Here is a 26,615-nt window from a genome sequence, read left to right on the forward strand (position 1 = left end):
TCTATTCCACCGTTCAATTTGAAAGATCGAAGGAGAGCTGACGATAGTTCACAGGAGCTGCACCTTGGAGGTTCATGCTATAAGGGCCTTCGCAACAACACGAATCCATCAAGGTGGCTGGACCCAGGTGAACTTTCTCGGACCACATCGCTTCATATCCACTCGCTACATTATCACTTCATTCCATCGTGTTGAAAATTAAGATCCAATTGAGATCATTTTATGTTATGATTGCTTATACCAAGAAAGATATCCTATGAATGATATCGTTCCGACATACGCCTAGTTGTGTACTTTTATTGAGATTTTCAGAGGCATCCCGTTCAACATCCTGTCAGGCATACGTCTGGACCCCTTTCCACTGTCTTCTTCAGACCGGTCAGATGTTTGCAGTCCCGCAACATTGGCGTAGTGGGTACTTTCCCTTCTTCTTTTCTTTTTTCTGCTTTCTTTACTTATTCCTTAACGATGGGGCCAGTCAAGACCATTTCGAAAACTGTTCATCTGGACATAGTACCAATGAACAAGATTTCCAAAGGCGACAGCCATCTGGCCTTCCTGCCTTTTTCTCAAACCCACCCCTTCTTCAACATACTACGTATGGCCACCAGCCGGCCCACCCGTTCGAAGCTCATCCCACCCAGGATCTCAAAGGTGGACACGTCGGCCTGGAAGATCTTGGCAAACCAGCTGCGAATCTCCACCGCCAGGAGCGAATCGACCCCGCAGCTGACAATGGGCTGGCTCGCCTCCACATCCTCATCGGCCAGCCCGGAGAGACTGCGCACGATTTTAGCAATGAGGGCCTGGGCAACGATCAGCGTGGCCTCCTCCAGGGAGGCGGCCTGGCCCAGTTCGGCCCGGAAATCGCGAGCCGGACGACGCCCGGGCCCGCTCTTCGAGTCCAGGTGCTGGTGGGAGGCGGTTGACACGCGATGAAGGAGGCCAAACAAGGGCCTCTGCATCCACCCGGGCTCATCCAGTCCGCGCACCTGCATGGCCTGAGGAGTATTGATCCCGAACACCGTCTGGCAGTTGGCCAGCGTCAGGGGCGGCGCGTCCGCTGGCGCCACCGCCACGACGACAAGATCCTCCTCGTCCTTGTCACTCGCGTCCTCCATCGCACGGCAGCAGTAGAATTCCAGCAGGGCCAGGAACTTGGGGCGGGTAATCGGCACCATGGATCCGCCGCCCAGCAGCCGGTCTCGGATGGTTTGGTTCTGCGTCAGGAACCCGTCGTCGACCATGGCCCCGAGGTCGAGACTCACGGCTGGCAGCCCGCGCGCTACGCGGTACCGTGCCAGGCTGTCCTGGAAGGTGTTGCCCGCGGCGTAGTTGGACTGGCCGCGCTGACCCGCGACGCCAGACACGGAGGACAGGCAGACGAAAAAGTCCAGCGGTTGGTGCTCGAGGCAGGCATGGAGGTTCCATGACCCGGCCACCTTGGGCTGCACGGCGGCGACCCATTGGGCGTGCGTCATCTCGGCAAGTAGGGTATCCTGCAGAACCATTGATGCCTGGATGCAGCCGCGGATCGGCGGCATCGCGGCTCCGGTAGGGGACTGGGCCTCGTGGAGCACGCGCGACAGCGTCTCCCGATCGGCGAGATTGCAGACAGGCGCGTGCACACGGACCCCCGCCCCGTGGAGCTCGGCCACCAGCTGGCGGGATTCAGGGCTCTGCGGCCCCGAGCGCGAGAGTATCAGGAGGTGGCGGGCGCCGCGCTCGGCCATCCAGCGCGCGATACTGCGGCCAATACCGCCAAAGCCGCCTGCGAGCACATAGGTGGCATCGCCCAGGAAGCCCTGGGTCGGCATCGCCGCGGGCAGGGTCATCGGCACCGAAGCGGTTGGGGTAATCTCGATAACGGTCTTGCCGCTGGTCTTCCCGTCGGCGAGCGCGGCAAAAGCCTGCTGCACCTCCGTCACAGACCGGACGCGCAATGGGTGGGCAGGTTGCAACACGCCCTGCTCAAACAGCGCCATGATGGTGTGAATGCCTCGCTCGGCCTGCTCCGGACGCTCGAGCATCCATGTCGATCCATCAAACGCCGAGAAGCTGACCCCCCGGTTGAAGGGGAGCATGGGGAGTCGCGCGTTGTCCAGGATATCTTTCTTGCCGATTTCCACGAACCGGCCATAGGGCGCCAGGCAGTCCCACGAGGCCAGGAGACACTCGCCGGATAGCGAGTTGAGCACCAGGTCTACTCCACGACCCCCGGTCGCATCCTTGACGCCCTGCGCAAAGGCCACATCGCGGCTGTAAAAGATACGCCCCTCCGGGATCGCGTACGTGTCCATGAGGAGATCTCTTTTGGCCTCCGAGCTCACGGTCACGTAAACATCTGCCCCGAGGTACTGGCTGATCTGGATCGCTGCTTGGCCGGTGCCGCCAGCACCGGCATGAATCAGCACTTTCTCCCCTTGGGTCAGCCGTCCGATCTGCACGAGGCTTGTCCAGGCGGTGACGAACTGCGTCGGGATGGCAGCGGCGGTGGTGAAGCTCATGGCGTCCGGCAGGCGACACACGCACTGGACCTTGCTGCGGGCATACGTCTTGAATGCCTCGACCGTGGACATGCAGACGCGGTCCCCGACCCGGACCTTGTCCGGGGAGCAGGCGGGCCCTACACGTGTCACCACCCCGGCGCACTCATTGCCCAGAGTGTCAGCGGGCACGCGGCCGAGGGCAATGAGGCAGTCCTTGAAGTTCAGTCCGACGGCGTGGACTTGGATCTCCACCTCGTCTGCCGCCAGCGGCACGGCATTGTGCTCCTGATCCGCAACAAATCGCAGCGACTCCAGAAGCCCCGGGGTTTGCGTCGTGAGTTTCAGTGGCATTGGCGCCTCCTGCCACGGCCGGTCCTCCGAGATCAATGGGTGGAGCGTTCGATGCACGCCCTCCTGGCAATATCGGTCTTGCTGGAGTCGGGCGATGTGAAACAGGTCTTTTCCTTCTGCAGCTCGCTGCTCATATTCCATCTCGTAAGCCTCCGATGAGGAGGGATCGGCGGCGGGCCGCAGCATCTGTTGGACGGCCAGCAGAAGGGCTTTCAGCTGGGCCTCGGAAGGCGTGTTGTTCATGGGCGCCCCCGTCAGCCCGACGCGGAGAAACCGGTGCCCTTCCTCTTCAGCAAGGCAGACCCGCGCCAGGCCCGTGACCATGTTGTATGCTGGGTCCGAGGAGCCATCGTCAACCGTGCGACTCACCCAGGCCACATTGTGACTGTGGCGGATCATCCGCTGGAGCGCTGCAAAGTCCTCAGGGTTCATGCTGCGTAGAAACGGCCGATCCAGGTCCAAGTCGACAGTCACGATGGTGAGCCTCGTCCCGGGTTCCACTTGGTCCATTGGGGTAATCTGGCTGGGGACTCCGATGTGTTGCAGGTATTTCTGGATGGCAGTTGCGTAAGGAACACTCTGCCCTTCCCCCTGAGGACTGTGAGTTGGATGAGCCACGATGTTCACCACCGCTGGAGGCGCAGGACCCGGTGTATCGAGCTCCTGCAGGAGCATGCCAGCTCCGTCGGATGGGACCTGGCGGCTGCTGATCAGTACGCTTAGCTCATGGCAGGTATCGCTGCGATAGTCGCGAAATTCTTGCTTCACGCCTGTGAAGCCCGTATCCTGCAGCAGTGCGTCCCAGGTGGACAATGGGACACAGGGACCCTCGCTGCGATAGTCTTCAGAACTGAGCCACCAGCCCGGTAGCAGGCCCATGATGAACCCACTCCGTCCCAAGGCGGGGGCCGTGATCTCGAAAAGAATCAGCTTCCCCCCGGGACGAAGCAAGGCCTGCGCCTTCTGCAGCGTTGCCCGGAGGTCCTTGGTAGCGTGGAGTACGTTGGCCCCGACGACCACGTCGTAGGACTCGGGGGTATACCCTTGGCTCAGGAGATCTTCCTCGATATCCAGTCGGCGGAACAGCAGGCCGGGGTACCTTTCGAACCGGGTCTTGGCGGCGTCAAAATAGGCCTCTGAGATATCTGAGTAGGTATACTCCTGATACCGCGGGCCGGTCACCTCTAGCTGTCCCTGTTTCTCCCCAAGTGAGTGCAGTATGGCGGCGGTCGTGCCCCCCGTGCCAGCACCGATTTCCAGGTAGCGGGCGTTTGGATACTTGTGAGAGTACAGCTGTAGGTATTCACCTAGCTGGGTAAATGCCGACGTGTCACTGCCGCTCAGTTCGGCGTAGAGCGAATCCAACAAGGACGACCCGAACAGCAGCTCCAAGGGGTCCATTTGACCAACGACCAACTGGTCCAGGTGGCGGGCGACTGCCACATGAACTCGTCCCTGCGCGTTGACTTGCTCTAGTCGATCCATCAGGGCATTGCGGTAGTTTAAGTCTCCAGCTAAGGTCGGCCAGCTTGGCTGCCAATGCGGCGTCTCGCCAGCTTCGACTCGCCGGACCTGGCGGCGAGCCCAGTCCATGTATTTTTGCAAGTGAGGTTTCGACGGATTCACCCCCGACGATGTAATCTGCGACAGCATCGAGTAATGAAGGAAGGCCAAGTCACGATAGAAATCTGCAGGATCCCCGCTGGTCGGGTCCAGGCCCTCATGAGATGAGGGCATACTGCGGCTGCTGCTGCTGCACCACTGAGCCACCTGGGGCCCAGTCATCAAATCCAGATCGGGTTTCCAGACCAGGTTCCAGGTACAGTCCTGCGCCCCATGGTCGTCGTCGGTCATTTGATCGGCCATGTCATTGACGATCGTCAGCCGAACCCCTTCCAACTCTGCCAGCAGACGCGCCCGGTCATGACTCAAGGCATGGGATTGTACTTCGCACCCGCGACGGTCGGTGGCCACGATCTCTGCCAGCGCGTCCAGCGTGTTCTCCGACCCAGTCTGCAACTCCGATGACAACGACGATGATGACCATCCAAGGCCCGAAGACGCTATCCAGACCCGTCGAATGTTGGAGGGGATGGCCGTAGATCGTCTGCGTACGGGATTCTGCGTCAGCGCCACCATGGGCATGTGCAGCAGCGCATCGAGCGTGCACGGATGGACAACATATTTCACTTCGTCATCATCCTGTGGATGATGGACCTTGATGACGGCGCGGCAATCCCGGCCGCCGGCCCACTGCGCCTCGACAAGAGTGCGGAAGGCGGGCCCGAATTCCAGTCCATGTTGGGCAAGGCGTTCATAAAAGGCCGCGATCTCCAAACCATGATGCTCTCCCCGCTCCTCCCACTGAGGCTGCTCCTGCTGCTGCTGCTGCTGCAGGGAAGCGTGCCGGTCCTGCAGGCTTCGCAGGCGGGCCTGCGCGACGCGCTGGGTCCCAATGCCAGACTCGGCGACCCCGAAATCGACCCGGATACTCCCTGTGCAGATTTCTTCCCATTCACCCTCCAGATATGCGCATAGCCGGAAATCCGACCACCAGCCACCGTCTCGACTGCCGCCGCCGGCTCCGGCCCCCGGTTGCTGCTGCTGCTGCCGGCGCAGGATGAATTGGACTTCCACACCCCGCTCGTGGTCGGGGATCACCAGCGCTGTGCTCAGGTGAATGTCGCGGAGCTCGTAGCCGAGGATCGGCCGGTTGATAGAGGCTGCTCCGGCGAGCTGGACCTGCTGCTGCATGGCCTCGACGGCCATCGCCATCATGCCGGCGGCGGGGAAGAGGATCGTTCCATTAATCTGATGATCTTCGATCCAGGGATGCTCGGAGCGCTTCAGGAAGTTGCCCCAACGCGCCTCCAGGGCATTCCAGTCCACCGCAGCCTCCCCGAGCAACTTGGATCGGGGCTTGCTGCGGAGCCGATGATTCCTGCTTGTTCGACTCTCATGGAAGAACCGCCGCGAATGCTCCCAGGCATATGGGGGAAGGTCGGCCAGCGAGACAAGCGCAGGAGGCACTACAGTTACTCCTTCCCTCTCGTCTGAATCTGTCTCGGAGGAGTGGGGTTCGTGGTTCACCCGGTTCCAGTTGATCGATAATCCCAGGCACCACAGATGACCCACTGAGCGGAGGAGGGCGTCAGCCCCTGGCTGGGCCCGCTGCAAGGTAGAGACGTAGGTCATGGGATGGTCCTGAGCCTGAAGGATCTCTTTGATCGGCCCGCGCAGGGCCCCGTGGGGCCCAATTTCCACGCAGGTGTTGATATCCATCAGGAGTCGGTGGCTTCCGTCGAGCTTCTTCACGACCCCGCGCTTGCTCAAAAGACTTTGAACGGCCTGGAGGAAGCGCACGGGTCGTACCAAGTTGCTTGCCCAGTAGCTACCCTGGCGCAGCATCTCGGCGGGGACTCGCTGGCCCGAGACGGTCGAGACCATGACGACCGAGGCGTCGGTGCGCTGCAGTAGGCCCTGCTCCCTTCCGTGTTCCCCGGGCTCGATCTCCCCGATTGCGCTCGCGTACGCATCCGCCACCGAATGCAGATGGTTGGAATGGTAGGCCACGCCAGTGGACAGCTTGCGGGCGAAGATCCCCGCAGCGTCGAATTTGGCCTTCAGCGCGTCGATGGCCGCCTCATCCCCAGACAGAGTCACGTTATTCGGGCTGTTGAAGCACGCGATGCTGACCTGACTAGATCCCATTTTGTCCTCCCCTGCATCGGTTCCATCCAGGTAGGATGCAGCGTCTGCCGCAGAGAGCCCGACTGCCAGCATCTCCCCGGAAATTGTTGATTCTTGCAGTGTAGCAGACACCAGCGTGCCCCGCAGAAACGCAATCCGCCAAGCGCTGCGCGCGGAAATGGCGCCACAGCAGTACCTGTGATATTTTCCTCCATTTCAGCACCCAACTTTCCAAAAGGAGGGAGGGAATGTTTTCGCTTACGCTGCAGCAATTTCTCCCGACGAGTGTCCAATGACCACGCTGCACATGATACCAAAGGTATTGAGCAGGTCCACTAAAGCGATTTGGACGACCGTGCAAAGGACTTGGCTAATCCGAGGCTCGTTGATCCGACTTGTCTCTGCCGGCTTTGCCAGTTCATCTATCAGAGGATACGGTTATCGAGCAGCTCCAAGGTGATAACGGACCGGCAAGGGGTGGGGGACTGAGAGATGCTCACCTAAAAGTCTCCAATCGCAACCAAAAGCGCGCAGATCCTCATCCGCCTCTTCTAACCGCCGACGAAAGACGGAGTATACACAAAGGTCGGCGCCCATTTGCGCCCACTGCGCACCCTGGCCGGTGAATACGAACGCGATCTTGGGCGGCGTCTTTGGCGACTTCACCGCAGGCGAAACCATCGTTCGAAACTCGTGCAGCGGCATGTCTGAGGGGACGACTGCACAGGCGCGCCAAGGGAGAAACGTCCGGCGTTGGGCGAGCGTGTATGCCAGTGCATCGGAGAATTCGACTGACGGGGGAGTCGCCGCCTCCGCCGTACCGCCGCCGCGGGACTGGAAATATTCGGTCAGGCTGGTGACTGTTCGAGTGATACCTGCTTTGTCTGACGACGATAGTGGCAGGAGCCGGACACGCTTTTGCTGCACTCCTGCTGCTGCGGTAGGAGCTACTGAAGAAGATGATGCTAGTAGTGGTGGCTCATTGTTGGACCGTTGGTCGCGCAAGACGTAGACGGGGATAATCTCTTCCTGAGGGGTGGAAGAATCCGTGCGCGGTCGATATGCCACGCCGTCCAACTGGTGCTCCAGTAAGAAGTGATACGCATCATCCAACACCGCGTGGGCGTTGGAGCCACCGAACCCAAACGAATTGACGGAAATTCGTCGAAGACCGGGACGAGGCCAAGGGACCCCTGACCGAGGGAACTATACAGTACGGAAGAGCGTCAGCTGTCCGCCACACGAACATGGGTAATGCTCACCAACCTGAAGACGTAACGCAGCCTCATCGATCATCGAGTTGACGCTCTGCAAATCGGCAATAGCGGGGATCCACCCTCGCTCCAGCATGGCAATCGCCTTGATCACACCCGCGATACCGCTGGATCCCTCCAAATGGCCGATATTGGCTTTGACGGAGCCCCTAGAAACAGATAATGCATGCTTCGTTAGAAGGCGTGTGGAAGAGCCGAGTGGGAACAGAAACATACACATAAAGCCTCTCACCCGGGCGCCGGCTATCTCGGAAGCTTGCACCTAGAGCCTCCGCCTCAATGGGATCGCCGGCTGGGGTTCCCGTGCCGTGCGCCTCCACGTATCCCGTACGAGCCTTATCCAGTCCAGCACGCGCGTAGCACGCGTTGATAAGGGCCTCCTGAGCGCTCATACTTGGCTGGGTGATTCCAGGGGTGTACCCGTTCTGGTTGCACGCAGTGGAGCGCACCACGGCGCGGATGGTATCGCCATCCCGCAGCGCACAGCTCATCCGTTTAAGGACCAACATGGCTACCCCTTCCCCGCGCCCGTACCCATTACCTCGAGCATCAAAGCTATAGCTGCGGCTGTCGGGGGAAAGCATGCTCATCTCTGACAGGATATGGAACAGATCAGGGGCCAGAATCAAATTAGCTCCTCCAGCCAGGCACTTTTGTACCGAATCCGTTCGTTAGCCGCACAAACACACACACACACACACACACACACACACTTCTCTCTCACAGAAGGTCCAGAGGAAACAATTCTCTCTAGGAGGCGAAACTTACCATATCAGTCTGACCTGCGCGCAGCGCCTGACAGGCTAAGTCCAGGGCGACCAGGCTACTGGAGCAGGCAGTGTCCACGTTGATACTGGGGCCCATGAAGTTGTAGAACCAGCTCACGCGGTTCGCGTTCAGCGTGGTGGTGATCCCCGTGGCTGCGTAGGGTGCGCTGTCGCGCACGTCTTTCCGGTAAAGTTCCTTGTAGTCATCGGTGAAGCAGCCGACATAGACGGAGGCGTTGGACCCCGTAATCTGCTCGATGGGGATCCCGGCTACATCAAGGGACACACACAATTATCATCCCGAACACGAAGGAATGGGGGCTCGAGGGCTGGTTCCGCCTACCATTTTCCAAGGCAACGTAGCTGGTTTCCAGGAGCAGTCGCTGCTGGGGGTCCATGGAGGCTGCCTCCACGGCTGAGATGCCAAAGAAGGGTGCATCGAATGCAGTGATATCTTCAGCTAGGAAATGTCCTCCGCTCACCGTCGGGACTGCGGCTGCAGCCTTGGGCCAGTAGGCGCCCGTAACATCCAGACGGTCAGAGGGGAATGCTTGCGACACGCAACGGGCCTCTGTGATCAAATTGAAGAAACGATCTAAATCTGTGGCTCCGGCCGGGAACCGGAGTGATAGGCCTACGATCGCGATGGGCTCAAGGCAGTCCTTATCGTTGTGCGAATTGTCGAAAGCCATTGTGGTGCAGCGATCGTCGGGGAAGAAGTGGAATTGGGGGAATTATCCAAACAAAAAGAGACACTCACATCTAGCAGTCGTGTATGTGCACCAGGGTTGGTTTTTATATGATCTGACGCTGATACCCTTCAGCGTCCTCTTTTATTGGACTCTCGAGATACTCTAGATAATTGTCCTTAACATGTAATTGCCACAACTGCCACGCACATATCCTTCACACCCAGCCAACCCTAACACACCGGAAGGAGCAACAAGTCTACGGGGATTGCGTCCAAGCTTCCCAGCTGCCAAGAGGTGCAAGATGGCTCTTAGCGTGAGGGGCCGATGCCAAACGAACCAGCATTTATTTGGTGGGAGTGGGTCAGAAACACTTTCGCCCCCAAACTAATCTCCGATCCCCTGCGAGGGCAAACAAGACTAACTACAAAAGACAAGTGTATGGCCTCATCGAGAACTTAACCGATCAAACTATTTATTCACCATTACCCGAACAGGGAGCTTTTATTGCCCCACCAATAGGCACAGGCTTTTTCTTCAGCACCCATTCCTCAGTCCCCACTCTAATGCAGTGAGACAGCCAAGTGAATCGTTTGGCGAATGGCCCCCAGAGCCCCCAACAGAGACGCCCGTGACCTCGAACCAGGGACCTCATGTCCTCCGTCATGCACGAACACTGCCCGCCACTCCGGCTTGCAAAGCCGGCTCAGGACCACACTGGTGCCTGGGTAGCTGGTGTCATTTTGGCCCCATATGTGTGCGGTGGGCAGCTGCAACAGGACCGGTAGTGCTGACGGGGTTGCGGTTCCTTCCCTTTCCGCCTCGGCGATGGGTGTCAACTTGCCCACATCAGGCAGTGCGGCCGCTGTTGGTGATGATGACCACTGATAAGGAATTCCTCCAGAGAGAAAAATCGCGCATCGGATGCTGCGCGCTCCCGCCGGGGAGGAAGAGGCCGCAGACCGAGCCCGCTCAATCAGAAATGAAGCAGCCAATTGAGCTCCGTGCGAAAAGGCCAGAATGCCATCAAAGGGTCCCTCAGCTACGAGGAAAGCTTCGAGCTGCTCCAGGGCCGTCGCGTAGGTCGCTGGTTGGCTGGGGTCAAAGTACGCATACCCTTCGTCGCTTTCCTCCGGAAAATAGGGGGCAATGGCTGTGTTGGCATTCAGCCGGTCAGTCAGCCTTGTTCGAATGCAACGATCAATAACATAGACTATATACCAGGATCAATGGGGCAGGGAAGGGTGCCTTCGACGTAGTCGAATGTATGAGAATCGCCGAGTTCATGTCGTAGGCTTGCTAAAGGTTCGCAATGTTGTTAGGGCTTTCCATCTTGCTTGCACCGGGCACAACTACAAGTGTGCAACTGGGTTTTACTGACCAGTCTGAACTTGAAGGATCTTTGCCATAGAGAAGTCAGAGTCGGATTCTCTATACTCGGCCAGACTCGAACGAACTTACCCGGCTGTTGGTCCCTAATCCGTGCAAGCAGAGAAAATGCATGATGGTGATTCACGATGAGATAAAATGGATCGCTCTCCGACGGGCAGGTATTATTCTGGGTAATCTGAGCTCAAGAAAGTAAGAACAATAGAGAATCAAGATTTGGGGGTGATGTATACGAGAGAGGCCGGGGAATCGATCGATTAGAAATACGGTGTCTGACAGGATATCTCCGGCGCCTGGATAGAAGTGCTAGGTGAGGGCAGTGGGGGCCAAGGGACGTTGTGGACACAAAAATAATTCCCGGGTTTTAAATTCACTGTCCCTGCCTTCCAGATCCTCAGACACATTGCACCATTGTCACTTCGTGAATTTTGTCAGTAGGCTTCGTTTTCCAGTATGCTTGACAACTTCATCCAATTGGTGCTGGGCACCATCTCGCTCGGCAAGCTCTTATTTGCCATTCTCTCTGCTGCTGTGGGTTACCCGCTGCACTTCAATCTCTAATATTCCTCTTGTTGCTATGAGATGGTCTCCGTTCTCACACATATCTATAGGGCCTGAGTTATGTGGTGTATCAAGTCCAGTTCCATCCCTTAGCAGCCTATCCCGGTCCTTTCTTGGCCAAATTGACCAACCTATACTCGGTGGTACACGCCATGCGTGGCGACCGACATGAGGATTTGTATAAACTGCATCAACGCCATGGCCGAATCGTTCGCATTGGACCTAACCGCGTGACTATCCTCGATGCGCGAGCTCTTGAGCCCATCTATGGCCATCAAGCCAACGTGCAGAAGTCGCAATGGTACCACAGTTTCTACAGCGTAAGTATCTTCAACGCCATTGACCGCAACGTGCACGCGCGCAAGCGCCGGGTGATGTCCCAGGCATTCTCCGACCACGCTCTGCGGGGTATGGAGCCGCACATTCTGTCCGCCATCCGCGACTGGTGTCTGGCGTTGGGAGACGAGCATCCCAACCAGAGTCAAGGCAAGCAGAGTCAGGCCAGCAGCAGCAGCAGCAGTGGCGGCGGCTGGTCGCGCCCCAAAGACATGGTGCACTGGAGCGCGTGCCTGATCTTCGATGCCCTTGGGGAGATCTGCTTTGGAAAGACATTCAACACCACCCGGAGTGACGAGAACACCTTCTTCTTCCGCTTGATGGCTGTCAACGTACGCATCTTGAATATTTGTGGCCAGATGCCCCTGCTCCGTCGCATTGGCTTCGATCAGTACCTACGAATGGGGACTGCCGGCGACCGGGAGCGTCAGATCGCGTTCTCTCGCCAACAATTGAGTACGCGATTGGCAGCTAATCCCACGGAGCGGCGAGACATCATCTACTATTTGCAACAGGCCCGCGACCCGGAAACCGGGGAAGGATATTCAACGCAGGAATTGATCAGCGAATCGACCTTATTGTTAGGCGCGGGTAAGTTCTGGATTACTCAATCCTTTCTTCACCCCCAGCCGTTTATACTTCTACACTAGTACTGTTGAACTGACTATCTTTCTCACCACCATTCAGGGGCCGAGACAGCCAATACAGCGCTCGCCTCGACATGGTTCTTTCTCGCGCACCACCCCGCCATTCGCCAGCGCCTGACGAACCTGATCCGGGCACACTTCGCCTCGCTGGAATCCATCGTCTCCGGACCCGCCCTCTCCAGCGGGAAGATGGGATATCTCCGGGCCTGTATCGAGGAAAGCATGCGGCTGTGCCCCCCGGTGCCCATGGATCTGCCGCGCGAGGTGCTCCCGGGGGGTCTGCAGGTGCTGGAATGGGAGTTCCCCGCCGGAACTATCGTGGGGGTCCCGACCTACTCTCTGCATCACTCCCCGGAACATTTTGACCGCCCTTACGAGTATGACCCCAATCGGTGGATGCTGCGCGGGACCGAGGCCGCCGACGAGGGTGTCGGGGTCTCGCCCGAGGTCATGGCCCGCCAACGCGCCGCTTTTGTGCCGTTCAGCCTCGGGCCTCGCGCGTGCATCGGTCGCAACGTGGCTATGCTCGAGCTGGAGGTCAGCGTCGCGCGTGTGCTGTGGTTGTATGATCTGCGATTGGCCCCCGGGATGGAGCATCTCGGAGTCGGGCGAGAGGGCGAGTACAAGATGAAGGATAATTTCATCGTGGGCAAGGAAGGCCCCATATTGGAATTTCGGAAGCGGGCATGAAGAGGGGGCGGTGGAACCAGCGTACTAAATTATTACTAGTCTGGATAGATAAGTACAAAAGTATTACGGTTCTATGTCATCTGATTTGATTTTAGTGAGCGTCGGGGGTTTTCTGAATCAGCGCTAGTAGTTTAGTCGAGGTATGCTTTAGGGCTTTCTTCTTACCGGGAGTTGCCGACAGAAACTCGCGGGTTCACAGTTCATCAGGGTTCAAACCCTTCCCCGCCTAATGAATCTCTCGATTGGCCCCCGCCCCCAACTGGCGCCAAGTGCTTTAGATGGTCCCTTGCCTCTTTAGGTAAAGATATTCATATCTCCAGCGGGTTAGTACGTGAAGAAGGAAAGAAAAAACTAATAAAAATAAATAAATAAAATAAAAATCTCATTATCTTCTTGCTAGATTTGTCCCCCTAAGACCTAGCGCTAGTAAGACAGCGAGGCAAAGCCCCGCGCGTACGGTTTACTGATATTCTAAATAATACAATAATATCTTGCCTCCGCTTTCGCGAAGCACCTGATTCGACAACGCATCTGATTAATTCATATATATATATCCTCCACTGCTTCCTACGCCCGTAATTTTTGACCTTTGGTTGGATTCTTAGGTAGTAACACAGGCAGCGCTCGCAGGCTTAGTCAACTGGTACTATATTTTTCATTATTATTACTCTATATGAGGGGGCCAGGTTTGTACAGTTAAATAATTACAGTTTGAATGCCTCTCAATGGCCCCATCTCAGGTGAGCAGGTAGGCAAGCGAGATAGGTAGAAGTCTAATTCGGAATTTCTTGCATGCCATTTAACAATGCAAAACTGACAGGGTAGTATATATTACTGCCATTTTAGCGCTGGGATCAATGTAGCAGTTTGTACAGCGGCGCAGGAGGCAGGGAGGAGACGGGGGAGAAAAAGATGGGGCCAAGGGAGTCCGCCGTCGCATTTTAGAAATTAGGCGATCCTGACTTTCCTAGTCACTGATTGTGGAGTGGCCTTGAGTCTGCCTTGACGGAGGATGGTTAGACTTAGCTCAATCTTCCCTGTTCCTTCCGCTTAAATGACAAATCAGCTCCATGCCTCCGTCAGCCATGCCACCGTAGCTACGAGTACGTAGTTTTCAATTACTAAGGTGATAGGAAACAGGTGCTGCCGGGAGCCGGACAATGATCAAAATTTCATCAGAACGCACGGAGCCCCACGGACTGAAATGATATAGCACAGGCTCCACATCAAAGAGGAGCCTTTCCTACTAGTTACAGCTTGTCCTTCCTGGCTTTCCGGGCTTTCCCTTTCCCACCTGTAACGGTTACAGGCTTCAAAACTCGATACCACGTCTCCTCTAAGGTGAGATGACTGCGTCCCTTTTGCTCCTCCGCCCATAGCCTCTCAGCCTCGCGAAAACGTGTCATCTCCGACTCCAGCCACGCCACACAGGGCTCTGCAACCTGTTGAACCGCCTGAAACGGCATCAGATGGCCCAGCCCTGCTAGCGTCACCTCCCGGACCCTCCCATCGGGGATGCCCCCACTCCCTCCCACCCCGGTGCCGCATGTCTTGATCCCCTCGCGCATCTCGTCCAGCTTGAGAAAGGTTGCACCCCCCAGCACCCACAGACACGATGGTCGTAGAGTTGGCAGCCGAAGGAAGACGCTCCGGGGCTCGGGGCGATACATCGGGATAAACGCGGCGAGCGGGTCGAGATCCGCGTGGGTGGCCCGTGGGATGGAGATCCGGCCCGTCTCCGGTGACCGGGCGCTGAAGTTCTGGCGGATCTGGGCGAGGAGGTCGTGATACTTGGTGGTTGTAAGAGTCACTGGGGTTGTATTGTTGGTCGTGGCATCGTGTGATTGTGCTGGAGGCTGAGAAGTAGATGATGATGTAGTGCTTTGAAATTCCGCCTTCACTGCATCCACGTCCGGATACAGCGCGGTGGGCAGATCGCGGAACCCGTATTGCGCCATGCGAGCCACGCAGCGGGGGTCCCAGCCATGAGTCAAAGCGCGATTGGCACGGAGAGCCACCTCGCGGCTGGGCCAGACATCCTTGCGATAAAGGGTATAGTTGATCGCCCCGGTAGCGTCGGTGCCGAACCCCATGGGCGGGGGTGTCAATTGGATTACAGGGTCAATCAGTAACAAAGTGGTGAAGAGTCGCGGGTGAAGATACGCCAGATTGGTACTGTTAAAACAAAGAATGACGAGAAAGAAAGTCAATCAATGTTGTCTGTATGAAAAAGATGAGGAGGGGGGAAAGTGTGGGGGGAATGGATCGCACATGATATTTCCACCAAAGCTGTGTCCGACTCCCACGATCGGACGAGGCATTTGCTCTCGAAAGTGGTTGATCATCAGGAAGAGATCCCGAGAATGATCCATCCAGGAACCTGACTCTTCATTAGCCATCAGTTGAGGCGGAAATATAAGAGGGTAAGTAGCTTACAGTCCATGCTGAGTTTGTCTTCATTTAGAATTCCGCTTATGTTCATACTGGCGCAGTCGGCGACCCAGATGCTACGGATCTGAAAATTGTTGGCCTGCTCCAACAGTGTGTCCCACAGCGGTTCATACAATTCCTGACCATCAGGAATCAGCCTCGAAGAATGACACATAGCAATGGTTCCGCTTGGTTGGACAGAAATGGAACTACCTTGGGCAGAGCTGCTCCATGAGCGGCAATGATTGTGACGGCATCTTTCGGCACTGGCTGGGCTTGGTTTCTGGGGGTGTACTGTTTAACATGTAGGTGCAAAACATCCTCCTGATTGACGGTGCTTCCGGGATACTCTCGAATGTGACAACCCGGGACGACATGCTCGGTGATAGTGAAATTTTCGCTGGACATGATAGTGGTGTGAAAGAAAAATTGGATAGGATTGCGGGCGTGTCATGGGGGAAGGGAAGCGGCTCTAGAAAGAGCGAGGAAGAGCGTAATTAATGAAGTGGACAGCACCATCTAGGCGCGGGGGGAGGCGGAAGTGCGGAAAATGCAGCAAGTTGATTAAGAGGTTTCACAAGGGGTTTTTTCTGGTTTTCTTTGTTTCTTTTTTTTCCCTTTCTTTTTTTCTTGTTGACTCTTTTTTCTTACATACAAAACAGGCGGTGGTCCGACATCTTTACCCCTTTAGGAATGAGACTAATTTAGCACCCTTTGCACAGTCAGGGTGCAATCGAGCAATTAGCCGCCTTCGCATGTCAGCACCCGGCCCAGGATGGTCTTTATTACTTCCCTTGGCTTGACTACAAGTTCCCCTCACATCCTTTACGCCAACCTGTTCCTGCCCCCATGTCCCGTTCCCGCCCCCATGTTCTAAGTAATCTGGTCTGCGCCGCACTCCCCCAAGTCCTACTATCACCACCCCTGCTAATCATGCTAAAGCACACGCACCCTCTGGTCTTCCCCAGTATGTAGAGTAGTTTAAGAATGAGCAATGCTCCTGGAGGATGCTGGCTATTCCCGTTAACCCCACCTAAGCGTGTCATTTGCCTATGTCCCAAGTCTATCTTTTACTCACCAAGCAGTGTTATCTAACCTAAACGCGAACACACACAAGACAAAGCCAAAGCACGCAATGGCTGCCTCCATCAGTCCCGAGCGCATGCTGGAATATTCTGGCGACACACTTCGGGATGTATCCATCGCTTTTATCGTGCTGGTCACGCTGGCGGTCGCATTACGCTTCGTAGCCTTGAGGTTAAGCGAGAAACCCCTGAGCATTGATGATATTCTCACGATTCCCGGATACTTATGTTCTGTGGGTCTTTGTATCCTTTCCCTAGGTAAGTCAAGGTGTTGATGTTTCCTCCGACTTTCCAAGCGATCTTCCCCTAATTTCTCTCTTTTATGACCTACATAGTGAGCATAGATATCGGTCGAGTCGGCTATCATCTAGATGTTGTAGAAGTGATAGACCCTCAAGCCCTGGTTCCCTGGGCCAAGTGTCTCTATGCCACTCCGATCATCTACTCAGCCGGGTGTTGCTTTCCGCGTGTTGTCCTCCTCACGCTCTACCTCCGCATCTGTGAGAAAAATCGTCGCTACCGTTTGGCCTGCTACAGCTTGATGGCCTTTATCGTGGTCTTTGCCATCGCTGATATCATGGCTGGGGCCTTTGAATGCTGGCCGGTGGCGTATCTCTGGGATAAGACTATCGTCGGTGGTAAATGTGACAACATTCCCATGTTCTATCGCTGGGGCACTTTACCGAACGTCATCATCGACGTCGCGATGCTTATCCTGCCGCAGCCTGTGGTCTGGAAGCTGCAGGTTCCAGCACAAGTCAAATACGGTCTCGCAGTGACTTTTCTGACTGGTAGCATGTAAGCCACTGCCTTCGTTTCTTCTTGTCTAAAATTCTCCAGCCATGACTAACCCGAGTTCCAGTGGCATGGTAACGTCCATTTGTCGATGCGTCGCATTCTTCACCAACAATCCCTTAACTGATGGCACCTGGCTTTCCGTCACCTTTCTCGTTTGGAGCGTGGCCGAAGTGGGCGTGTATCTCATTGCTGCGTGTTTACCGTGTTATCGGCCTCTACTGCGTCTCGCCATCAACCGTGGGCGAATGACTTCGATTCGATCCCGATACGTCCACCAGAAACCAAGGCGAAGTTCCGCCGGTCGTATCACTGCAACTCCTGAGCCCGACGTCGAGATGAGTCCCTATTTAAAAGCCAAGGCGGACCAGTGTCGGGAAAGCGATGAGCAGGTCTTGGTGATGAAGGGCTCTGGTTGACTACACTATCTGATCTCAATATGGTTTCTTCGTTTTCCTTTCCCAATTCCGTTCCATTTCCTACTACTTCTTATTTTTTATTTTTTATTTTTTTTGTAGGGCCTCTATAACGCTAATGTCGCGCGATCAACCCTTAGCCCACATAGCCTGCGAATCATTATTCTCTGCCGCCCTCAACCTAGAAGTCACCTGTATTCCCTAGCGTGAGCAGTGTCTATCCAGCCGCAATTGCTTCAGCGCCGCCGCCGCCGCCGCCCAGAGGCTTATCGTTCGTGGCCTGAATCATAGTCCGGCGGGATATACGGACCTCAGAGGCCCGATCTGGATGTGATCTTTGATCCACTCCTTGCTAATTTTGATTGGGTCGGGACCACCCTTGTCAAAACCGTACCACTTGTCACCGGAAATACCAGGTCCATGCAGCCATGGGTACGCCTGGAGTCGATGAGAGACCTTTGTACAAGGATGGTGATTGAACGGGACGGAGGTTAGGAGAGGGATGTGTGAGAGTAGTCATCGTGACGGTCGGCCAAATCTAACCCCTTTGGATAGATCGAGGAATGGCAATTTATATTATAATAATAAAAAGAAAATAGACTTAAATATACAAGAATAGTAAATAATACAATAAATAAACAAAGAGATATAGAGACAGAGAATAAAATAAATGAAATTTGTTTTTATTCATATGAAGCTACTGTATTATCATTTATTATAAATATATTCTATAAAAGTACTTGTTATCAGGCTACTAATCTCGTAAGGACCAGTTTATTACTTGGATATAGACTATCTTTATTATTATTATATAAATCTAGAGTATTTCATGGTTGATTCCTTACCTAGTCAACAGGCTTTACCATGACAAGTAGATCCTATCACATGAGCCTACCTGTTTTCTTCCGCAGGCGGACGGGGCCTTCTTGATTGCTGGATATTTCTTCTCCAATCATGCACAAAGAGAGACCATGAGTACCCTTCTAATCTTCTAATGGGTCTGGTGCCCTGACACATCAGCTATTAAGTTTATACATTTCTTACTCTGCTGAAATTTTATTTTCATGGAGCCAAATAACATCAGTACTTGAGCTAGCCGGCAGGAGGCAGCAAATGAAACCCCCAAAGACAGCCGGCGGAGTGAGTCACTGCTGCTAAGTAACATAGAAGAAGCTGGACTTGCTTCTATTCCTTCTTATATAGATCTAAGATAGATAATATGGAGTATTACATCAGGGCATAGCCTGGTAAGTTGAGCGGTGACTGGGGGTGTTAGGGACCTGGATAGGTAGTGGTTCCCAGGGTAATGCCTTGTTGTGTTTATTGTGATCAGTCGACATATGTATATCTACTACTGCCGGTCTACTGTAGAAAAATGTTTCTCATTCTGTTGAAGCGGGAATTGATGAATGGTTATAGGAAAACAGAGCTTTAGATACTCATAATTCCCTCATATAACCACATGTGCACAACATCCGGAACACTTTCAATGATACTTGGAGGCACATCTATGTCGTTCACAACAGGAAGTGAACCAGGATCATCCTATAATCCTATTAATGATTAACAAGCCACCACCACTGCTTAAGGAACTGCGTCTCGCAGCCATTGTTGTATATTTTTGTATCCCATCTGACGACACCAAGATTCCTCCAGCCATAGCATCGCATTTATTCAACTCTATAAAGTTATTCTCTATTATTCCTCTTCTAGTAAATTATGATTATAGATTTCACAGCTAGTATTTATACGTATATTCCTCTTACGTTTCCATTATATTACTTAAACTAACAAGTGAATATATCTCAAGAACGACACAGATAATTTCAGATATTTTTCTATAAACCCTATAACGTTTAAGAAGTTTTATATAGTCCTATAAATTTAAGTCTCCGAGCAATTCGTATGAAAATGCAGGATTAGATGTCTAGTCTGGTAATTTAAGTAAAAGTTTACGCAAGATTTAGGTGTGCAAGCTGGAGGATTGTAATTTAGTTCATCACCTAAACACATATTATTGTGAAGGACGTAGCAAGCTTTCGTAAAGTAGGCTCTTGAGGGAATACATGCGGAAGCTGGGAGGAAAGACTCATGTGGTCATCGCTTCCGTGCCATCAGTTGCACTGTCTCCCGAAGAAAACCAAAGGAAAATAAGTGAAAACGAAAGAAACAGAGAAAGAAAGAACTTCAAAATTGTCCCACTACAGGATGTGAAAGACTGAGAGTTGCAAGTTCGAAATGTCACTACGAAAGAAAGCAGATCCTCAATTGACCATGGTGGCGCTAAACGGATCTCAAACTCAGGATCGTTTGAACATCTCCATAGCTGACGCTGGTGTTTTCCTCTTGGGCAAGCAGATGGGCGGTTCGGAGCACATTCTTGATCTGTCGGCCATTCAACTCCAACTTCGCAATTTCGTCAAGCTGTTCGTTGGAGAATTTTTCCACGTTTGGAGCAGCCAGGAACTGCATCCAAATCTGACGTCTCGTTGTCTCAGTAAGTTCCGGGTAGCAAATCGACACGTGAATGCGGGATTCAAATGCCGGGTCCATGTTTTCGGCACGGTTACTGGTGAGAAATAAAATCCCCTGGAATCTGTGAGATACTGTGCGAGCAGGAGAGCGAGAGGACTTTTATATCTTACCTCATAGTATTCCAAAACCCTGAGGAATATGGAAACTAACTCATTTCTCGCGAGATCAGTTGAATTGCGGGCCTCCATAAAAACATCTGCCTCGTCAAGAAGAAGGACAGCTCCCCATTTGGGAACAATAGAGAGAACGTCCTTCAATCTTTCTTCAACTCTTGAAGGGCTTGTACCAAGGTCTGCCGCACTCAAAACGTATAGAGGTACTTTCATGACCTCTGCAACACCCTCAGCCGTCAAAGTTTTGCCCACTCCGGGCGGACCACGGAGAAGCATAATAACGCCACGTCCTTTGCCCTGGACGACATCATCAAAAACTTCAAGGCCATTCGACTTCGACTTGGCGACGGCAAGGATGAGTTTCTTCAAATGTTGCTGATTGTCTGGCAGGACCAAGGATTGAAACGCTTGCGCGTTCCAGGTAATGTCTGTGACATTGTCGACAAAGAACTCGAGCCATTTCTTGTCTTTGAGAGCATAACCACGCAACATCGGTGTGGCTATCATCCTTTGAACCTCGGAAAGCTCTCCCGCGATGGTATTTGACAAATGAAATTCTTCGTTAGGATTGAACGTGATATATGCCGCCGTGTCAATTACAATGCGACTTGTGATGTTGAGTTTTACCTCACGACCGAAAAGGTATCCCTTGCCGACTCCATCATATTGCTTGTAATGGTATCCTCTCAGGCTCTCCCAGAGGCTTCCACGCAATAATAATTCTTTCTCAATCGCATCCCTGTTTTCGTGATATGCCAGGGGTGCTACAGACAAATCCGTGATAGGGCATGTTCCTTCGAATGCCTCCAGCTGGAACTCATATGTTGAAAACCCAAATTTGTCACCATCAAAGTCGATGTACTTTCCGTTCAGTTCGAACGTCCCGGTTCGAGAATCCATATCGCCTGTTCCACAAATGAAAGCACGGGGTCGATTATCCAAGACACTAAAAATGATGTCACCTGGCTGGAAAAGGGTCCAAAGCAAGGCGTGAGTCACGACACCGTTTGAGATAAGATCGGACTTCCTGGAGATAGTATCATGTAGTTCGCTTTCTAGAAGCCCATACAGCAGGTCGACATGTGCCTTGGTCGTCGCATCTTGTTCACTCTCTCGAGCGGCTGTGAAGTTCTCCCAGCGATGAACGAAAGGTTTGAATGGCTTGCTGAACTCGATTCGGTCCAGGCTCATCGTAAGTCCTGGATATCCCGCCATTACAGGAGTGAGAAACTTCTTGAGCGGTTCACTTTGCAGTACAATTGAATGAATCGTAAGACTCTTGCGACCATCGTAACATTTGATGTTTCTCACAATGATCGCGTAAGAGCTTGATTCAGCGCCCTCGGCCGGTTCGACCAGATTTTCAGGGAGTTCTTTAGTCCACGATGTGCGACCCCTATTATCTGGCTTTGTTTGATAGAGGTTAAATACATCACAAAGAGAGCCTGGAGAGGCGTTTTGATCTGGAGAGAATATACTCAGTGAGCTTCATTTTGCATAAACTCCAATCAAACCTGACTTACTCGTTGAGCTACTCAGCATTTTGAAGTTCATAGGAAGGAAGGATTGAAGGAATGACAAATGAGGAGGATGCCATGCAATTTTGGTGCATTTGCCGGAGGTGACTTATATGCAGTAAGATATGAAGTGCTCTAATGAAGAGTATTTTGAGCCTCATTCTTTTTGCTACCCATTTTGTCCCTTTGGAGCCCGAGAGGATGGACTGGTGTGACATGCGCCAGCCTTCGGGGTTTGTTTGGACTGCAATCACAAGCAACAAGAGAGCCTCATTGCGCCTTCGGAATGTCGATATTGATCGTGCGCTGTCCCAAACCCCCTCACCTACCCCGCCAATTTAGGCAGCAGGGCTTTAGTGGTGGAAGCCTGGCAGATTGTCTTACATACAGCCTTGTCCGCCCGGATGCGAGTCTTCCTTGGTAGCATGGATAAGGTGCCTTGCGCTAATCATCCTAGTGTCCGACGGCCGACCACTGAGGGCTTGATTTACGAGCATCTTTGCTGTCGCCGCAAACATTCCAATGTGGTCTGAACGCAGGTAGTTCATTTACTAAAGAGTCTGAATTGTGTATTGATGCCTGAAGGTAGTGACGCGGGCCGCTTACCATAGAATGATGGTCTCGCCCAACTAATATATGTGTATATAGTATATTGTGTATATATTTTTTAAAGACTACAAATGTCATCCACTGATATCCTTTCCCCAAGCTCATTGCTGAATGCATAGAAAGCCACATTTATACTTTGTTTGCTTATTTTCCAAGATCATGGAAGCTCACCAAATGTCTCCCTATGCCGACGATGAATATACGGTTGGATGGATTTGCGCTCGTCCGATCGAGCTGAAAGAAGGTGTAGAATCCGATGTGATCGTCTTCTCGACGGAAGAACTGGTTTAGTTCGTGCTGGACCGTGGACCCAGGAATAGAAGATTACGGATTCGGGGTTATTCAATTCTCAATCGGTGACCTAGGCGGGGTGGGTGGGTTGTTACTATTAGTAGAGCGGGGGGAGCAGGGGGTAAGAGCGGTTGTGGTTGGTGGTCGAAAACTGCCATAGCTCTTGATGGCCTCTAGAATCCCGTCCACAATACGCGAAGACCCCTGGGCTTGTATATCTTCCACTCCACGCTTGAAGATTAGCGCGACCTCGGCCCTAGTGAACAGGCTAAGGAGATACCGGTAGAGCACAAGGCTGGGAAGATATTGTCGAGGTTTCGTCTCAGTTGGAGAGATGATAAATAAGTAGCTGAAGACTACGAGCATACAGTGTATGCAGTATGCTGGTAGTTGTTGTGTCTCCATGCTGTTAGTTATAAAGCTCGCTTTTTTGGGAGGATTGGTCATATATCCGCGGCTACTTTGCTCCGATGTTCACCTTTTGTCAGGATTCGATAATCGCTGCTCAGATGATTGTTCCAGGGGCTTCCAACTATAGGCACAGAACTGGCAGTGGGAAAAGAAATTCCTCATTACGGGCAACTATGGCTAGGGATTACTCCCTAGATCCCTGCCAGTTTGGCGTCTAATAGTACACGTCAACTGCCAGGTGACCGCCTGCAGTTTCCCACAAAATCACAAGTGGATCAACCAATAATACTACAGGGATAACACATATCTCGCGCGTAGCCTTGTCTACCCATTTGGTGTTTCTTTTTCTTCATAATAGATGAGCTGCAACAAGGCTTATCTTTGTTTCGAAGCCCCCCCAAAGCATTGCAAGATGTTATTTGGTGGCGGTTCACAGCAGAGCCCTTCTTTACTTCATCAGGCTTAGACATGTTGAAGTACATGTAAGACTTTAGCAAGTGAAATGTATCGTGGTTATTGTAGTTGTGTCTCCTACTAGGCAGTGTATACTAGATCTAAATTAGAGGGACCTCTTATCAAATGCCCATAGAAGTATCATCTGAGGTGATTGCTATCGTGCCACCTGGCCACCCAATCACTTTTATACTCCGTATGTTCGCGTAAAATCAGGGCAAGCTAATTGTGAGACACCCATCACACCTTCTGTTTTAGGGTTTTATGCCTTTTGAGCTTCCTTCAAGTTTTGTTGAAATTTCACCATTCCAAGTCATTGTAATGGAGAATCGATGAGCGAGGATACCGGGGGACAGAAATGCGCGATTTACGTTTTTACACTTATGTGACTTGGCGAAGTTCGTCGCTGCGTTGCTGGACGAGGACAACAAGGGGCCGGAAAATAAGTGCCTTCGCCGGTGATCAGATTACATTCAATGAAATGGTTGATATGGCGGAGAGACCGATGTGTAATGAAGCATCCAAATACTACTCAGTTGGTGATGCTATACATGCTATTTACAGGCCAGAAGTGGGAGGCTACATATGAGCCTATCAACCGATTGGCGACGAAAGAGGTCATTGTGTTTGAGCAGCCAGAGGGCTCGTACAATTTCGGAGAGGAGCTTCGAGAAGCAACGGCCGAGATTGGTCCTACGGTGCTTGTTAAAATCATGGATGCACGCGTAGACGGCTTACAAAACATGGACTTTCCAAATGTCAAGCCGGTGACAGTTGAATCAAACGAGAGCTGGGGAAAAAGGCATGAATCTGCCGCTTTAAGGATTTTGAATCGAGGTGTTCACGGTTTCCTGACTCGTTGAATCGGCCAATTTTACGCAGTCTTTCAGTCACAAATGTACCGTTTTTATTTTGTCTATTGAGCAGCACATACAACACCCTTTACCAACTTGAACCATGCTCGAGGCTGCGTACTTTATATAACGAAATAAGCGACCCACTCGCTCCACCCAGCGGAGGACCTTTGCCTAATGAGATTTATGGCTTTTAGCCCACATCGGGTCCGCCGAATTACCATTTTAGATCAAAACGCGAGATTTTAACTTTCACTACATGGATCCAGGCCCCCTATGGTTGGTGACAGAGATCTTCTATGGTCTTTGAGGAGCAAAGCAACACAGAAGGATAAAGATGCCAAGTTACCCGACAAGCCATTTTCCAAGAACCCCAGTGTAGCACCATAAGCCATACAAATGAAATAGTCCTCTTTTATTCGATACGATCCAATGCCTGACGGAGTCTGCTAATCCCATCTCAACCATGATCAGATGTCCCATATGCCAGAAACACGTCCTTCTTTCAGAAATCAACGAACACCTCGATTCTGGCTGTCAAAAATTCATTGCAATTACCCACCTACAAAGTACGATATCATCTACCCTAAGCGAAAATGACTGCAACTATCTACAACCAACGGAACAACGTCAGTCGAAAGAGAATCGCAAGTCAACAGGACCATCCGCTAGTGTTACCGGAAGCTCAAAGAGAGCGGTCTCTCAACCGGATTCCAATACCACACGCAAGAAGGCACATGCGGGATTAGCAACGGAGCAATTACATCTTCGGCATGCACCTCTAGCTGAGCAAGTTCGGCCACGATGCTTTGATGATATCGTCGGTCAGAAATCCTTGATCGGGCCAAATGGTACACTCAGGCGGTTGATTGAACAAGATGAGCTTCCGAACCTGATTTTATGGGGGCCCCCAGGAAGTGGTAAAACTACAATTGCCAGAATCATCGGGCCAATGATGAGGAGAAAGGTCTACGAGATTAGTAGCTTGACTACAATAACGACAGAGTACAGAGACATCGTCACCAAGGCTACACACGATGGTCGGAATAAATCCATCATATTCTGTGATGAGATACATCGACTCACGCGTCCACAACAAGATATTTTTCTCGATGCTATGCGAAGGAATAAAATCACTCTCATCGGTGCGACGACAGAGAACCCATCATTGAATATTCACCATACACTTGTCTACAAATGCAGGGTCTTCACTGTCGCAAAGCCAACTACCACTGATTTGGCCACTATCCTTCGTCGTTCATTGATATCACAAACCCACCTAAAGTCATCCCCACTTCTGGATGATGAATTCCTTCAATACATAGCTGGATTCGCTGATGGGGACAGTAGAACCGCACTGAACGTTCTGGAGATAGCTACCGATCTCTGCAGACGACCAAATATGACCAAGGAGAAGCTGAAGTATTCATTAACCAAGAGCTTACTCTACGACCGTTCGGGCGACCAGCACTATGACACCATTTCAGCACTCCACAAGTCAATTCGAGGCAGTGATCCCGATGCTGCGCTATATTACCTTGTACGAATGCTCCAGTCAGGCGAGAATCCTTTGTTCATCGCTCGCCGGCTTATCGTGGCGACGTCGGAGGACATCGGGCTGGCGAATAATGTGTTGCAAACATATGCAACCTCCATCTACTTGATGATTGAGAAGCTAGGGATCAATGACGCACAGTCTGCTTTGGCTCAACTGGTGATAACAATGTGTTTGTCGAAGAAGAGCACTCGATCTTATCGCGGGCTTAATAATGCCCTTGCTGCAGTGAAGGAGCCTGGGATGGGCGATCTTCCAATTCCTTTTCACATCTTGGATCGTAGACCCGAGCTTCTGAGAGAGGCTGACCTGGTCGTGACTACCGACTCCCAACAAAGTCAGAAAAGGCTGCCATCTACCCAGGGGTTTCTTCCGCATGCTCTCGAAGGACGGAAGTTTCTGGAAGATACTGATTTTCTGTTCAAACGAGATCCAGACCTAAGTTATGGGTGACTGCCAAAGGTTGCTGCTGCTTGAATGCCTACGTTGTGTAAAGGATCAAGTTGTCGGGATCCAAGCAGGAACTTCCCGAATATTGCTGACCTTGACATTATGTGTTTTGCAATTGGTATTTCGAGTTACCGTTCACACGCTAATGTAATGAATGCAGATAACAGTGGACTGTTCGTCCTGTGATCAGCCTTATGAGTATATATTCCGCTTGAAAT

The 26,615-nt window shown here is 52.5% G+C and overlaps 9 protein-coding genes across 9 annotated transcripts; 5 read left to right on the forward strand and 4 right to left on the reverse strand.

Annotated features, from left to right (window-relative positions):
* Positions 1 to 455: 455 nt before the first annotated feature.
* On the reverse strand, positions 456 to 9,263 carry An11g03920 (uncharacterized protein; the record flags this gene model as incomplete). Its single annotated transcript, XM_001394350.1, has 8 exons — positions 456 to 496; positions 596 to 6,726; positions 6,793 to 6,952; positions 7,031 to 7,736; positions 7,797 to 7,953; positions 8,021 to 8,454; positions 8,573 to 8,841; positions 8,915 to 9,263. 8 exons carry the CDS (start codon positions 9,261 to 9,263, stop codon positions 456 to 458), a joined length of 8,247 nt encoding a protein of 2,748 aa, XP_001394387.1.
* Positions 9,264 to 9,366: 103 nt separating this feature from the next.
* Positions 9,367 to 10,669, reverse strand: An11g03930 (uncharacterized protein; the record flags this gene model as incomplete). Its single annotated transcript, XM_001394351.3, has 7 exons — positions 9,367 to 9,425; positions 9,503 to 9,547; positions 9,601 to 9,662; positions 9,750 to 9,810; positions 9,904 to 10,413; positions 10,482 to 10,559; positions 10,642 to 10,669. The coding sequence occupies 7 exons, from the start codon at positions 10,667 to 10,669 to the stop codon at positions 9,367 to 9,369; spliced, it is 843 nt and encodes a 280-aa protein (XP_001394388.3).
* A 433-nt stretch (positions 10,670 to 11,102) lies between these two features.
* Positions 11,103 to 12,883, forward strand: An11g03940 (uncharacterized protein; the record flags this gene model as incomplete). Its single annotated transcript, XM_001394352.1, has 3 exons — positions 11,103 to 11,180; positions 11,261 to 12,137; positions 12,234 to 12,883. The coding sequence occupies 3 exons, from the start codon at positions 11,103 to 11,105 to the stop codon at positions 12,881 to 12,883; spliced, it is 1,605 nt and encodes a 534-aa protein (XP_001394389.1).
* Positions 12,884 to 13,910: 1,027 nt separating this feature from the next.
* On the reverse strand, positions 13,911 to 15,721 carry An11g03950 (uncharacterized protein; the record flags this gene model as incomplete). Its single annotated transcript, XM_001394353.3, has 6 exons — positions 13,911 to 13,980; positions 14,070 to 14,082; positions 14,178 to 15,058; positions 15,155 to 15,263; positions 15,320 to 15,452; positions 15,527 to 15,721. 6 exons carry the CDS (start codon positions 15,719 to 15,721, stop codon positions 13,911 to 13,913), a joined length of 1,401 nt encoding a protein of 466 aa, XP_001394390.3.
* Positions 15,722 to 16,448: 727 nt separating this feature from the next.
* On the forward strand, positions 16,449 to 17,612 carry An11g03960 (uncharacterized protein; the record flags this gene model as incomplete). The annotated part of the gene is made up of 3 exons (XM_001394354.1): positions 16,449 to 16,656; positions 16,743 to 17,196; positions 17,261 to 17,612. 3 exons carry the CDS (start codon positions 16,449 to 16,451, stop codon positions 17,610 to 17,612), a joined length of 1,014 nt encoding a protein of 337 aa, XP_001394391.1.
* A 2,280-nt stretch (positions 17,613 to 19,892) lies between these two features.
* Positions 19,893 to 21,799, reverse strand: An11g03970 (uncharacterized protein; the record flags this gene model as incomplete). Its single annotated transcript, XM_001394355.3, has 3 exons — positions 19,893 to 20,198; positions 20,255 to 21,720; positions 21,781 to 21,799. The coding sequence occupies 3 exons, from the start codon at positions 21,797 to 21,799 to the stop codon at positions 19,893 to 19,895; spliced, it is 1,791 nt and encodes a 596-aa protein (XP_001394392.1).
* A 743-nt stretch (positions 21,800 to 22,542) lies between these two features.
* Positions 22,543 to 23,303, forward strand: An11g03980 (uncharacterized protein; the record flags this gene model as incomplete). The annotated part of the gene is made up of 4 exons (XM_059750199.1): positions 22,543 to 22,627; positions 22,698 to 22,810; positions 22,942 to 22,988; positions 23,096 to 23,303. The coding sequence occupies 4 exons, from the start codon at positions 22,543 to 22,545 to the stop codon at positions 23,301 to 23,303; spliced, it is 453 nt and encodes a 150-aa protein (XP_059605485.1).
* A 250-nt stretch (positions 23,304 to 23,553) lies between these two features.
* Positions 23,554 to 24,401, forward strand: An11g03990 (uncharacterized protein; the record flags this gene model as incomplete). The annotated part of the gene is made up of 4 exons (XM_059750200.1): positions 23,554 to 23,567; positions 23,649 to 23,734; positions 23,895 to 24,047; positions 24,103 to 24,401. 4 exons carry the CDS (start codon positions 23,554 to 23,556, stop codon positions 24,399 to 24,401), a joined length of 552 nt encoding a protein of 183 aa, XP_059605486.1.
* A 457-nt stretch (positions 24,402 to 24,858) lies between these two features.
* On the forward strand, positions 24,859 to 26,400 carry An11g04000 (uncharacterized protein; the record flags this gene model as incomplete). Its single annotated transcript, XM_001394358.1, has 1 exon — positions 24,859 to 26,400. The coding sequence occupies one exon, from the start codon at positions 24,859 to 24,861 to the stop codon at positions 26,398 to 26,400; it is 1,542 nt and encodes a 513-aa protein (XP_001394395.1).
* Positions 26,401 to 26,615: the final 215 nt, after the last annotated feature.

The sequence above is a fragment of the Aspergillus niger genome, assembly GCF_000002855.4.
Source record: "Aspergillus niger supercontig An11".
Classification (NCBI taxonomy): Eukaryota; Fungi; Ascomycota; class Eurotiomycetes; order Eurotiales; family Aspergillaceae; genus Aspergillus; species Aspergillus niger.